General features: G+C 36.9%; 1 protein-coding gene across 2 annotated transcripts in view; it reads left to right on the top strand.

Moving 5' to 3' along the window:
• RBPJ (recombination signal binding protein for immunoglobulin kappa J region) overlaps positions 1 to 10413 on the top strand; it is a 59318-nt gene extending 48905 nt beyond the window's left edge. For both annotated transcript variants that reach the window (XM_083833802.1, XM_083833801.1), the window contains exons 8-11: positions 1073 to 1213; positions 4651 to 4806; positions 5483 to 5586; positions 5698 to 10413. In XM_083833802.1, the coding sequence (XP_083689928.1) occupies positions 1073 to 1213; positions 4651 to 4806; positions 5483 to 5586; positions 5698 to 6013 (717 nt within the window). In that variant the 3' untranslated portion in view covers positions 6014 to 10413. The remainder of the gene's footprint in view (positions 1 to 1072; positions 1214 to 4650; positions 4807 to 5482; positions 5587 to 5697) is intronic.
• Positions 10414 to 13489: the final 3076 nt, after the last annotated feature.

The raw sequence follows: 13489 nt of genomic DNA, 5'->3' as shown, positions 1-13489 counted from the left end.
TATTTGTGGGCATCAAATTAACATTTTCTTACTGCCTAAAGTAGATGCCATCATTTGATTCCAGAAACCTTATTTGTAGGTAGAAATAGATTTGCAGGTTAAAGCAAATCAGGCTGAAGGTTTCTGTTATGTTTGCTATTGAAAACATTTAAAATGTTGCCTTAAAAGAGTGATTTGAAGGTGATGCAATTTCAAGGTAACTTGCAGACATTGCGTAAGTTGATGTGAGGAACTTTGAAGAAACAAGTTAACCTTGAAAATTGTGTTGCAAATAATGCCATTTATTACCATTAGAAATCCCAGAGGACGTGGCTGGCTTTCTAATTGTTGGTTTAGAAATTTTCAAGCACCGTGGCTGCTGCTTCTGCTGATGTTGCATGACATGAAGTATTGCTCTTTTTTGTAGAAGTTAAAATTCCAAGCTACATAATTCCACTGTCTGTAGGGGAATAACTTAATTTTTATAAATGTAACAGCTCTGAATTAAATTAGCATATATTTTTGCACAGAACTGTCAGCTTGTAAGGAATAATTGTTCTTTGCAGTTTCCTTTAAGTGATATTTAATGACCAGCTGTTAAGATATACTATGATAGTTGTGTTTCCAAAACTGTACTTAAGGACATCTCAATACCTTTAAAGTAAATCCTTATTTTCAGCTGTTTTGGTTCGTTAGCCAGTCTGCCATAACGTTCGTGATGCTATTGGTGATGGAAGCATGTGCTTCTGCAGACAGAAGCCTGTTACTACTTGACCTGTTGTTTCTGTGTATCAAGAAATGGAACAAAAGTAGATTTTGCTCAAGCCTGCACTTGTTTTTTGCTGTAAGAGTGGGGAAAAATGTAAAATATATATGCATGCAACACATTGAAGCAGTAGTACTGAGTATCACTTCAATATTGTATCCTACAAAAGTATTAGGAATTATGAATCTTATGTTGGTATTAAAACAGACGGCATGGAAACTTGAAAAATACCACCTTTCACTTCTTTTACTAATAGTACGTGTGTAATTGTCAACGTAATGAAGTACAGAAATTGTCCTAAACATATATGTACAATTTCATTCACAGATAATTCGAAAAGTAGATAAACAAACAGCGTTATTGGATGCAGATGATCCAGTATCGCAGCTCCATAAGTGTGCGTTTTACCTTAAAGACACTGAGAGAATGTATTTGTGCCTTTCCCAGGAGAGAATAATCCAGTTTCAAGTGAGTTGTTTAAACCTGTTTGAATAGATGAGAAGCATGGTTGCAGACTTTTCCCAAATATTCCCAAAATGTGTATGAGTGCCAGTTTTGCAGTTGGTTTTGAATGAGTCTAATATTTTGTTTTGAAAAGACAGAGGATGGAAAGAAACACATTTTATCTTTCTTTTTCCAAAATACGTTTTTTCTTTCACCATAACCTTTTCCATGCCTGTCTAGACAATGAATTTCTGTTTTCTTCAGTGGAAGAAATGGAAACATAGAGTACTGTGACTTAACAAGTTGACGTGCTAGTGGAGTTCTGCCATTTATTTGTCTGCCCACTTCTAGCTTACAGCAAATAGGACATAATAGAGTTCATCGTAGTCATATCTCATGATATACTCAGCAGTGTTGCACTGTCTTGCTCTTGGCTAAGAGCATAAACATATAGACAGTTAAGGCAATTGACCATGGTAATTTGTAAAGCCACAGAAGTCTGATTTGTCCCTAAAGAATGTAGCCATCTCTGTCTTCAATAATATTTCTCCAGCAGGTGGAAAAAAAATATACCTAATGAGCTACTTTAACAGGAATAAACCCTAAGGAATAGCTGTAAAAAGAAAAAGAAGTGTGCAATTGTTCTGACAGCTCATATAATATGCCAACAAACTGGGTTTAGTCTCATGTATGTTAGCATGCTTTTAGCAGACTTCCAGCGTGGCAATTACCATTAGAATAACAAGAATAACATCACGTTTAAGCCCATCTGAGTATTGCAACGTATTCTCTTTAAAAATCCAGGGCAGCTCAAATAGCAAAGGGGAATTGAGAGATAATGTGCCCCAGGAAGATCGCCACACTCAGGAAAGACTCAGGAATTTGTTAGTAGAAGAGCTCTGGCATCCAGGGTAAGAAAGGTAGAAGCAGGGAAGTGGAAAGCAAACTTCTTAAAGATTTCCCTTAATTTAAGGGAAGGGACCAGAGAGATTGGTAAAGGCTCAATTGAATTCTATCCTACCCTACACCAGGACAGTGGAAAGAATGAGATGCTTTGTTCATGTTTTCAGGAAACATTCATGACCTAGAGATCACAAGTGGCCACGTCTGGTGGTTCTTCCCCCAGTGGATAGCAGAGATAATATATCTATTAAAGTACCTTCTCGTAAAGCAGAATGGGTCTTTGTCAGGAAGAAGAGAAAGCAATGAAACAGGAATTGCAGTGACTTGGAATCAGCCTTGCTGTTTGATCTTTCTCAAACTACCCTGAGGGAAGGGCTGAATGAAGAAGCAACTCCAGCTTCTGTGACAGCTGCCTTACTTCAATATCCTGGAAATGCCCGGGGGACTGCAGGGACAGCCTAACACTCTACAGTTTATGCAACACTTGCAGAGCCCAGTCTGATAAGAGTTCTGAATTTTCCATGAGAGTAGAGCTGAGGTAAAAGGACAACCCACTCTTATGATTTTTTTTAGAGGAGTAGGTACCTGCTTTTTTTGTTTAATAACATCCGTTAAGTTGCACATCAGGATGTTATCACTCTTTGGTACCTGAAATCAAGACAGAAGATAAACTCTTCCTGCCAGTGGCAGGAGAGACTATTTTATCCTTTTTTATCTCTTTCTTCCTTTGAACCAGAAGACCAAGACCAGTAGAAAAGGCATGTGTGGCATCTTTCACCTGCTGAGCATTGACTGCTGAATATAGTTCCTATAGCAGGAGTCTAGACAGTCTGTGGTCACTGGGGAAAAAACCAAAAACTGTCACTTTAGGGTGACAGTTGTCATGGATGAATGAAAATAGCCCAGTATAGAGAAACTAAAGGCTTAAAGCAGGAGGGCTATAGAAAGCTAGCAGTAGACCATGAACCTACAAAAAAAGGATTAAGGGCTACATCTCTGCCTTTTGGTAACATTTTGTAGCCGTTTAGTCCATCACTTTGATTCCTTTTGACTTGCCTTTACCAGTCCTTGGGGAATTTTCTCCTTTATTAATGTTGTGCAGTTTGTTTCCCATCCTGTCTCCATGTGAATCTAGACAATTCGTGAGGTACTAAGCATGGCCTTAGAGCATTTCGACCTTCTGGTGCTGCCTGTTGAAAAGGTTAGGAAAATCTAGGGGAAAAACAAAAAAAAGAGCCTGAAGGTAAATTGCCACGCTTGGAAATGACAAAGACAAATGTTTCTCTTGTCGAGTAGTCTTCTGAGGATTTCTGTGACAGGAGGAGTAACATGTTCCTGAAATGATTCTTCAACATAGCAGGGTTGTCAGAACAAATTCTGTGGCATTTTTCTCCCGTTTTTGAGTCAGGTCTGAAGGGACAAGACAAGGATGCTGTACAGGTTCATTCAGTTTTGATATCCTTGGTTTTATTTGTTACAGGTTGAAGCATGTTAGTCCATTCATGCCAACAGGAGTTGTAGTCTACCTGCAAGGAAATTGCCGTTTGTCAAAACAGTATACAATAGTTTCTCTTTCGAAGTTGGGCTAGTAATTTAGAAGCATCATATATTTCTAATAAAAAGATCATTTGAATCTTGAGCCGGGGAAGATCTGTATTTCTACCCTCACTGCAGGCTTTTCTTGAAAGCTATTTTCAGTGTTTTTTAACCTGATCGTATCAGAATGAAGAGTCCACCCAAATTCGGCTTTGATCTTGACTTCCGCTCATCTGAACTAGGCAATTTGTGCTAGTTTATCTAATCTGTGAAGTTTATCTGCCAGTTCTGAAGAGTAAAGTCTATGGTTATATACCTAGATGCACTTAAAGCTTTATGGAAGCAAACAGAATTTAGGTATTAAACTTAAAATTTTTCAGTCCGTCTTTTTTTCTGTGTTTAACCTATGCACTATTGGTTGCTAGATAATGGAATTGTTCGGAGAGGCTTCTGCTGCCATAACAAAGTAGCATAACATAACCATTTGCAAGGTTGTCATTTCAGCTTCTCCCACGTCTTTCTACAAACACTGAAATATGAGCTTATTTTTTCCATCATTTTATAGGTGAACAACTTTTTTAAAAAAAAAAAAAAGTCTTGGCAATTGGCCATTCATGCAATGAAAAGTATTCCATGTCAGTCTGTGGCTGTTTTGGTCACTTTGTCATTAACACAAGGTCCTACTAAAATACCTACTTTTAGTTGCTGTAGGTTTTGTTAATGGCTATTGAATAACGTTAAAACTTGGGAAGCTGAACTAAAATGAACCCTATTAAATAAATCCAACTCAAGAAGGTTGGAGAGGTGGCTATATCATAGGTGAGAATTAAAATGTTCTCAGAAGTTTGCATTTCTGCTAGGTTTGTTGAATTGTATGCGACTATTTCCATAGTGTATTTTGTTAGAGGAAAAACAGGAAAGCGTGTTATTGAACTAATAGACACTGTTACTGACTGAGATGCTTTTTAGCTCTGTGATTGTCAAACAATTTTACAGATCAGTTTTCAAACTTTCTTTCTAAGGCCACTCCATGCCCAAAAGAACCAAATAAAGAAATGATTAATGACGGAGCTTCTTGGACAATCATTAGCACAGATAAAGCAGAGTACACATTTTATGAGGGGATGGGACCGGTCCATGCTCCAGTGACACCTGTGCCTGTTGTAGAAAGTCTTCAGGTAAGTGATTTATGTATTTACTTATTTTTATAAGCTCTTTCATGTGAGATTATTTTTGTCATGCTGATTTCACCTTCAAAGCACCTTTGGAGGCTACTGTAGGAGAACATTCACGCTAGCTTTATAAATGGTAAAATTGCTTTATGTTGCAGTAATTTTTCTCAGCTACATTTCAGAATACGTGAGTATATCCATCACAGGAATAATATTAATACTATTTTGTACATTAAAAGTTTTATTTTTTAAAATACTATGATGGTGATATCCTTAGGACTTTTGTTTATTTAGAAATTGATTTTGACTCTTAAAACAGTTATTTATGCATCAAATAGAGGCAGACTGAAACCTTATTAAGAAATGAGCCACCCACTGTTGAAAAACTTGGTCTCCTAACATATTCTGAGAAAGATTCTTTTTTCTTCATTTTCAAAGCCTTTTTCACTTTTTTTATTTCAAACAGTCATTATCCCTTCAGGATATCAAATTATTTGGCAGTATCTTTTAGATGAGTTTACTTTACAATCCAGTTGTGTAGGTCTGTTTATTTCAGTTTCATCCAGCTAATAGAAACAGCATTGTTCATAGTTCTTGTATATACTGTGAGGTTTTTTTGAGGGTCTTCTTGTCTTTATTAATTTTTTGTGGGTTTTCTCTTTTCTGCTCACCCCCACTCCAGTTGAATGGTGGCGGGGATGTAGCAATGTTGGAACTTACAGGACAGAACTTCACTCCAAATTTACGTGTCTGGTTTGGGGATGTGGAAGCTGAAACCATGTACAGGTATTGTATTTCCTGCTGCTTTTATAGTGGCTACATTTTACTGGATACTTTCCGTAGTGTATACTCATTCTTTAAGTGTTGTTATACTCAGTTGACTCTCCTGTTTTTCAGATGTGCAGAGAGCATGCTATGCGTTGTTCCAGATATTTCTGCATTTCGAGAGGGTTGGAGGTGGGTCCGTCAACCAGTCCAAGTTCCAGTAACTTTGGTCCGTAACGATGGCATAATTTACTCCACCAGCCTTACCTTTACATACACACCGGAACCAGGGCCACGACCGCACTGCAGTGCTGCTGGAGCAATCCTCAGAGCCAACTCTAGCCTCATGGCTTCCAGTGAAACAACTGCAAACAGCGAGGGAAGTTACACGAATGTCAGCACAAATCCAACCAACGTCACATCATCTACAGCAACTGTAGTTTCCTAACTACCGTTGTTTGTTTGGACTTTAACTGACTTTTAAGTGCTACATTCAAGAGAACTGAACAATTTTTGTGGTTTCATGGGAAAACACCTTTCCATTTTAGGTGATATTATTTTGAACCTTGTTACCTGCAAGTGCTGATCTTAAATATAGAAGCCACAATAAAAAAAATAGATCCGAAACATAAGAACTTTATTGAAAATCTATTTTTCAGCTGTTTTTTTTTTAATGGGCAAGAAATAAAAATGTGGCTGGGATACATGTTGAGCAAACTAGAAAACATGAACACAACATAGTTTTTATGGACCAAGGAACTTGTATAAGCTTTAGTATAAAAGGTACATTTTCACCATACCTTTTTTGTATCACAACATATAGTACACTTTTGTTACCAAATAGTTTATATTTTTTTTCCTCTGAGCTTTTGCTCTGAAGTATATTCAGGTTCCAAGCCTGACCATGCTTGTATAATCTAATTACCATACTCTTCCAGTTTTAAAAAAATATATATATTTTTGGTCTGTGGCTGGAACTGTTCCTTTTTTTAAACTGAAGTCTTGTGACTTTTTATGAACTGAAATTGTTTTTATTTCAGCAAGTAGAACCTTGTAAAGGCCAGCATATTTTTTTTAAGATTATATGAAGTCTGTGCAAAAGCTTTAAAAAATGCCTCTGCCTTGCCTGCAATACATGCAATGTATGTTAACTTTAGTGCTCTGTTTTCAGTCATTGTTAATAGTTATTTCTGTTTTCCTTTTTTAAAATATGTATTTATAGTGATAATTCTTGAGGTTCTAACATTACGTGAGGTTTTTTTTAGTGGCATCTGAAGCAGTCATGTTAATGATTGTTCATGTCACAGGCATACGTTGGTGTTTTTGAAGGGTTGTTACTGGGTTACTCCCCCTCTCCTTTCACAGTCATTGCATCCGAAAATGTTTCAGGATCTGTTCAGGTTTTTCTAATCTTGTACATAATTTGTATTAAGTGTAAGTTAAATGTTTTATTTCAAAAGTGGAATGTTCCCAATAACTTCATTTGGCAGCATGTCTTCTGTCTTGTTGGCATGTAACTAAAATATCACGAGAAGTGTGTACTGCAAATGGGATTGGTAGGTGATGCCCTTCATCACTGAGAATCGCAAAAAGCATGTTTTTCATCATACTGTTCGGTAAATTAGGCCAGACTTCAGTGTAACACTTGTATCGAGAACGTGCTTTCATTGTGAAGTGATCATACCATAATAACTAGAAGTAAATTTTATTACTTGGAAATGGGCAAATAGAAAATCGCAAAAGCACTATGAAGATGTCAACTCCTCCCATCCTTGTTTCCTGTGGGTTTCTCTTTCCCTGCCAACAGCTTGTGCAACGTTCAAGTCTTCTCTCCATCATAAATTTAAGGCTCATTTGCACTTTGACTTTGTTGGTTGTTGTGTTTGTTTTTCATTTTGACTTTGCCATGTTTTATCCCTCCTTGTAGACCTGCCTGTTTCATTTGTATTTGAAAATATATTCCAGTAGTTCATTTGTAGTCACAGAACTAGGCATAGACTCATAGGACAAGTTTTGATAGTGTGATCTTCCTCTTTAAAAGCCAAAATACAAATGTTATGGTGTGTTCAGCCTTTTCTGTACCCTGAAGCATGAGCCACAACTACTGTGTAAATGTGAACCTGTGGCTTCCTACAGTGCATTGCTTTCAAGCTTACCTGTTGACCATTTTCACAGAGTTTGTGTGTCTGACCACTTAACTCCAGTTCCAACACCCACACCATTTTAAAGCATCATCTGCACCATGTGTGTGTACTCCGACGCTCCATTCTACTTGTTTGCTTTAGTGCTCTGTTGTACATGTGAAAACGACGTGGTTAAAGGAAGAAATCCGTTGTAAAACATATTTAGCTAAGTAGTTTAAATCAGTGCCACTGTCCTTTCAAAATGTGCTTGTATTCTACCACAGGCCTTCATATTTGCTCTTCTGTGTTATGAAACTTATTCCCACGACATAGTCACAATGCTGGTTCTTAGCACTAGTGAATACTGCCTCACCTCATCTCTGTTCAGTGACCAAGGGCAGAATTCATTGTGGCCTTATCTCTGTTTTAAACTGTTTACTGGCATTTACTTGCAAACCTGTTTACTTGTGTATGTGCTGTAAAACTTCATGTTAATTGTTTTGTGGCAGGAATCATTTCAGCATTTTTGTTCAAAGCACATAAGTATCGTACAGTACTGCTTAAATCAAGAGCCACAGATTTTCATCAGTAATCAGAATTAAAATACATGATACATGTATCGGATTTAGAAGGCTATTCAAGAACAAACCATGATATACACACAGTAGGCAAACCATAACAAGCCTTTTAACCTTCAGAGAATATTTTAGATAGCTTTTCAGAACTTGACACCTGCTTTTATACTCATTATTTAAAAATTTTTACATATAAATGCAATACTTTTTTATATTCAGTTTCTTTATTTGCAATAATTTCGCCCAATAGATATATTATAATACTCCTTGACTTGTAAAGAACCTGATGTCTTAGCCTAATTTCTGCTGTTCTACACACTACAGCCTAGTGGGTGAAAAACAGATTATTAAGTTGTGCTTACAAGACTATTTTATACCCCATTTTTCCCTTGGGCTTGTGGCTCTGTTGTTGCCAGTAGTTATTTTGTAGTACAGAAATGGTCTTCCAAGTCCTTACTGTTGTTCAGATGTCCAGTTGTTCAGATACGTTATCTTCCTGAACCTTTTCCTGTGGGGTGTTATTGTTACATTTATTGGCCTTGTGAGCTGTTAACCAATTTTCATGATATTAACAATATCTCAGCATTTTGATAAAACTACTTTTAGAGTGTTTCAATATGAAACAGTTATAACTCTTCAAGTCTAGCTGTTAAGTCTGCTGTTAATTCTGTATACATAGAAACTGAGTCTGTGTTCAGAATGTTGTTATAGTTCCAACTGTAGGATGCAAAAGCAAATTAAGTGCTCAAACTTAGCTCTGCCTTTTCTTGTTTTCTTTTGTTTGGAACTGCATTTCAGAATTCAACACTAGCATAGTCTTTAATAACCTGCTGCTGATGTTTTTCCTAATTATGTGCCCTGAGGGCATCCCACAACTGTGTTAATAATGATATTCTGTACTTCTTCTCATTGCACAGACTTGTAAGATCAGAATGGTTACCTGAAAAGACGCGAACTCAAGGCATAAATCTGTGAATTCCCCGTATAAAAAACATTAATGCCAAGTGAAACAAAGTGTCTATTAAAAGTAAGCTACCCACTTGTAGATTAAAAGACTCCGTAGAGGTGTCCATCTTGAAACTAGATGCTCTTCAATTATTAACCATATTATTTACTTTCTTTCAAAAGCAGCTGTGTTTATGAGTACTGAACAAATGTGTATACTTTCCTGTGCCAGACTTTTGACTTTGTTTTCAAGCACTGTACTGTGGGATTGAGTGGCAGCTTTGTTAGAAAAAGAAGTATCTTAGGGTTTCTACTTAACCCTTTTAGGACTGAACAATTTCTTCCCTTTAGAAGCTGTAAAATAAATGAACAGTTCTGACTGTGTAAGCATTCTGTCTGTGTTCAACACTGCATTTGCCCCATACGGAGGTGCTACGCTAATGTCATTTTTTTTTAAATCCTGTAGCATGTGTATGCATTCAGTCTTAAAAGGGTTATTTTTACAAACTGTGCACCTGTAAAGTTTCTTAGCAATAAGGTAGAAAAATGAGCAAGTTTTTACCATAATTTTGTAGAATTAATTGCTCAGTTCCATATTTCATCAAGAAAAACCCTGCAATATGGGCAGTTTTGAGGATTAAATAAAAGTGAAATGTAAACCACATAAAAGTGTTTTTTTGTCAAGTGTACTGTGTGTGTGTATATGTGCATATAATATCAGGCTTCATTTTTTTTCTACAAGGCTAAAGATAAAATGCCATGTTTCTGTTGATGTGACAAACATAACTGAACATCTGTACAATGATATATCATAAAAGTAGTTATGACTTGATCAGGTGTTGAACCTTGCCACGTTTTTGTGGGCTCTTTTCAATGTTAACCAAGGAATATGTTTGTTTCGGATTTTTTTTTGTTTGGTTGGTTTTTTTGCGCATGAACAGTGAGGTCACCCGTGAAACCAGAACAACACAAAAGAAGACCAAGCCCAGGAGTGGAAAAGTCATCACTAGTTGTGAGGCCATGCACGCTGGACTCCACTTACACGGGATATGGAATGTGCACCCAAAAAGCTGGTTTTCCAAACTAAATCTGTTTCATTATGGCTTGTACAATTGCTGGAGTTAGATAAGAAACTGTTTTTTTTCCAATAATGTAACAAAAAAGGTTCACTTTTTGATATTATTTATTAAATAAGAAAAAATGAACTGTGTTTGTTTACCTTTAGCAGCTTTATTATTGCAACTAGTGTTCACCTGATCTGTTTTCACCCTTTTCTTACTTGCAGACTGCCAGATATTTATTTGTTAATAAGATCTGTGGAAATTCAGCAAGCTGGTTTGTTTTTTGTTTTGAGAGGATACTCTAGAAGGGTTACAAGGAATAACTAGAAATTACACCTTCCTTTTAGCTTCCAAGCCCGTGATGGTTTAACAAAGTTTCTGAAACTTAGAAGGGAAATGGGCACAACAATTAGAGAATTTGGAATGGCGGAAACTTACCATAGTACTAGTAATCTAGTAGAAAAACTACTAGTTTAGTTGTTAGACTGCAAAGGGGCCATACATGGTGGTTAAGATGTGGAGAGAACAAGAAAAATGCATTTGATAACGTAAGTAGATCCTTTTCACTAAAACATTACAGATGCTTTTCTGAAACATCTGCAAGGGTAAATGCAATTCTTTAAGACACAAAATGGGCAGAAATTTGGTCTGTTTGAAACAGGGACAGTATGGGCAGATTACATTTCAAAATTATTTTAAAGCCCTTGCAGTTCAATGCTGGAATGATAAACTGACTTTTCTGTGAGACAAGAGAAATTAGATCTTTTCTGAGGTTTTGGTAAAAAGAACAGTAACTTGCTAAACTTCAATGTTGGCATAATTGGAAGAAATGGTGTGGGATGGTGCTCATTTTAGATTAACAAGTACAGATTTAAAAATGTCTTCATCTGAACCTTGGCAATTAGCTGTGTAGGTAGTGTCAACAATACATCTTGTTAAAATCCAGATTAGAAGTTTAAAAGGAGAATAGCATGAAATTATTTGGCTAGAGGCAAGGATTCATTTAGGGGTTTACATGGAATATGTCATTTCAAAATTACAGGACCGGGACAGGTAGGATTAGCAAGTTGGGAGGGGTAGTTTACCTCTCACAGTGCCCTATTTGGATTGGCGTTGTGCCCTTCTGAGGAGGGTTAAAAACAAACAAATAAACAAACAAAAAAACTTTATATGCTCAATTAGTGTGCAGGTAAAGAATATTTGTTTCTGATATCCAGTAACGCGTGTTTAGCGTGAGGCCAGAAGCTTGAGAAGGTACATCTCATTTATTGTAAAATATTTTTGGTTTTAATATTAATTATGTATGATGAAAATTAGTTGAAGTCTTGCTTCTGTGTAGAAGAAAAATGGTGAGCTGCCTGCGCCCAATGAGATAGAGGTGATAGTGTTCTGAATTTGACATCTTTCAGGTTCTGCTTTTCTTGTTCAAGTATGGAAAAGGATGGTTAAAAGTTTGCTGTATTCTTTTCCGTTCACTATTTATTGCCTTTGCATTTTAGTCTCAGTTCTCTTGTGTTTCCTGTGTACTTTTCCAGCTCCTTAATTAGTTTGCAGTTCTTCTCAGAAGGTGCAAATTTTGCTGCATAATTTAGGAGAAATGAGTCAGTGATGAAAGTAAGGTGAACTATGGCTTCGGAGATTACGTCTGCCATCTCTCTGCTGTTTCTACTCCTGTGCTATAGGGGAGGAAGAAATGTTAATTTGTTTTTTAAGCTGCTTATAGGTATATCGAATGAAAATGAGAGGTGCCCTTAATGATCTGCAGGATCTGAAGGTGATGCGTGAGTTGGATCCATACAAGGGTGCCTGTGAATCTTGCCGTGAATTTAAAAATTCTTTGCTTATCATTCTCCGTCTTTTAGTTGCATTTGCTGTCATAGTGCCCTCTCATCTATGTTCATTAAAACCTTACGTTTTCTCTGCTTTTAACTAAAATACTTCTGTTCCGTTGCGTGATTTGTCCACTGGGAAATCGCTGCTTTCTGCCTCTACGAATCCCCCCTGCTGTGTTCCACAGGAAGGGTGGGACTTTGTGTCATTCAAGTGCCTTCCCCACCTTCCTCCCTCTCTTAATTTATAGTGTAGCTTCTCATGAGTCACTTGGCATGAGGCCCTCATCATGTAAACGATGGCAGCTGCATTCATTCGTGCATCGCTGTGTCGGTGCATTAAGACTTTCACAATAAGCTGTAATCCACTGGCCATGCTGAAAGAAGGAAGGGTTTTGTTAAACCCAGCCATGCAGACCCTATCATCAGGGTCTCAAGAACTTCATAATTTCAACAACTGTATTAGGGATGGATGCACAGACCTATACATAGCACGTTTTCTGCCAGGGGATTGTCTGTTTTAACAGCCAAGTGGCCACAAACAATTGGATCTATTGGATATTGAAATCTGTGTTCAATTCTGTTTGGAGCCCAGTGACTTTTTGTTTTAGTGAGTTGATGTGTTTGAGTGTTTCTTCTTAATTTTGATATAATTGTATATAATCTGCTCAGAGCTAATCCAGCCAAGGTAGCTGTGCTCTGAAATGGCAAGTGCTAAAAAGATGCTGAGATCCACATGGGTGTATTCACAGCACATGGCAAATATGACAGCAGTGGCTTCAAACCTTTGTTGTTGTTGTTGTATTCCAAATAACTTTGCATGATACTTCAGTGTGCATGTAGTTGCACAGTTTAGTTCAGCATGAACTCTATTTCTTTACTTGCATAAATGTGTCCCGTGCAACACATAAAAATCCCCCAAAACATAAATGGTTCGTTTGTTAGCTTGCTAGCTTCCCCTGTCACCTGTCATCCCCAGTAACTTGTTACTATAACATCTTAAATGTTGTCTTTTTCCATAGTTGTACTTTTTCTATTTGTTCTCAGCTAGGTGTGCTTCAAATCCCATTTTGGCTCCCATTGCCAGCAATTTGTATTTGTAGAAACTGGAAGAGAGTAGGTAGAGGGTTCATGGTGACCGAATTTGCTGCCTTAAAGAACGTAAATGGGAAATGTCAAAAATGTGTGAGACTCAGGTGTGTATATATATATATATATATTTTTTTTTTTTTTCGTGAAAGAAATCCTTAGGCTAGAAAAATGTCTGAATTTTTTTAAAATGTGTTCATCTTGGTTCTGATAAATTGTTTCTGTGTTTTGCTTTTGAAAGCAAGTATTTTCAAGAAGGATTTCTAACATTTTAACGTAATTCTATGGATTGTTTTTTGCAA

Source organism: Anser anser (genome assembly GCF_964211835.1).
Source record: "Anser anser genome assembly, chromosome: 4".
NCBI classification, from domain to species: domain Eukaryota; kingdom Metazoa; phylum Chordata; class Aves; order Anseriformes; family Anatidae; genus Anser; species Anser anser.
The sequence above is the reverse complement of the archived record's forward strand: the minus strand, read 5'-3'. Positions and strand labels throughout refer to the sequence as shown.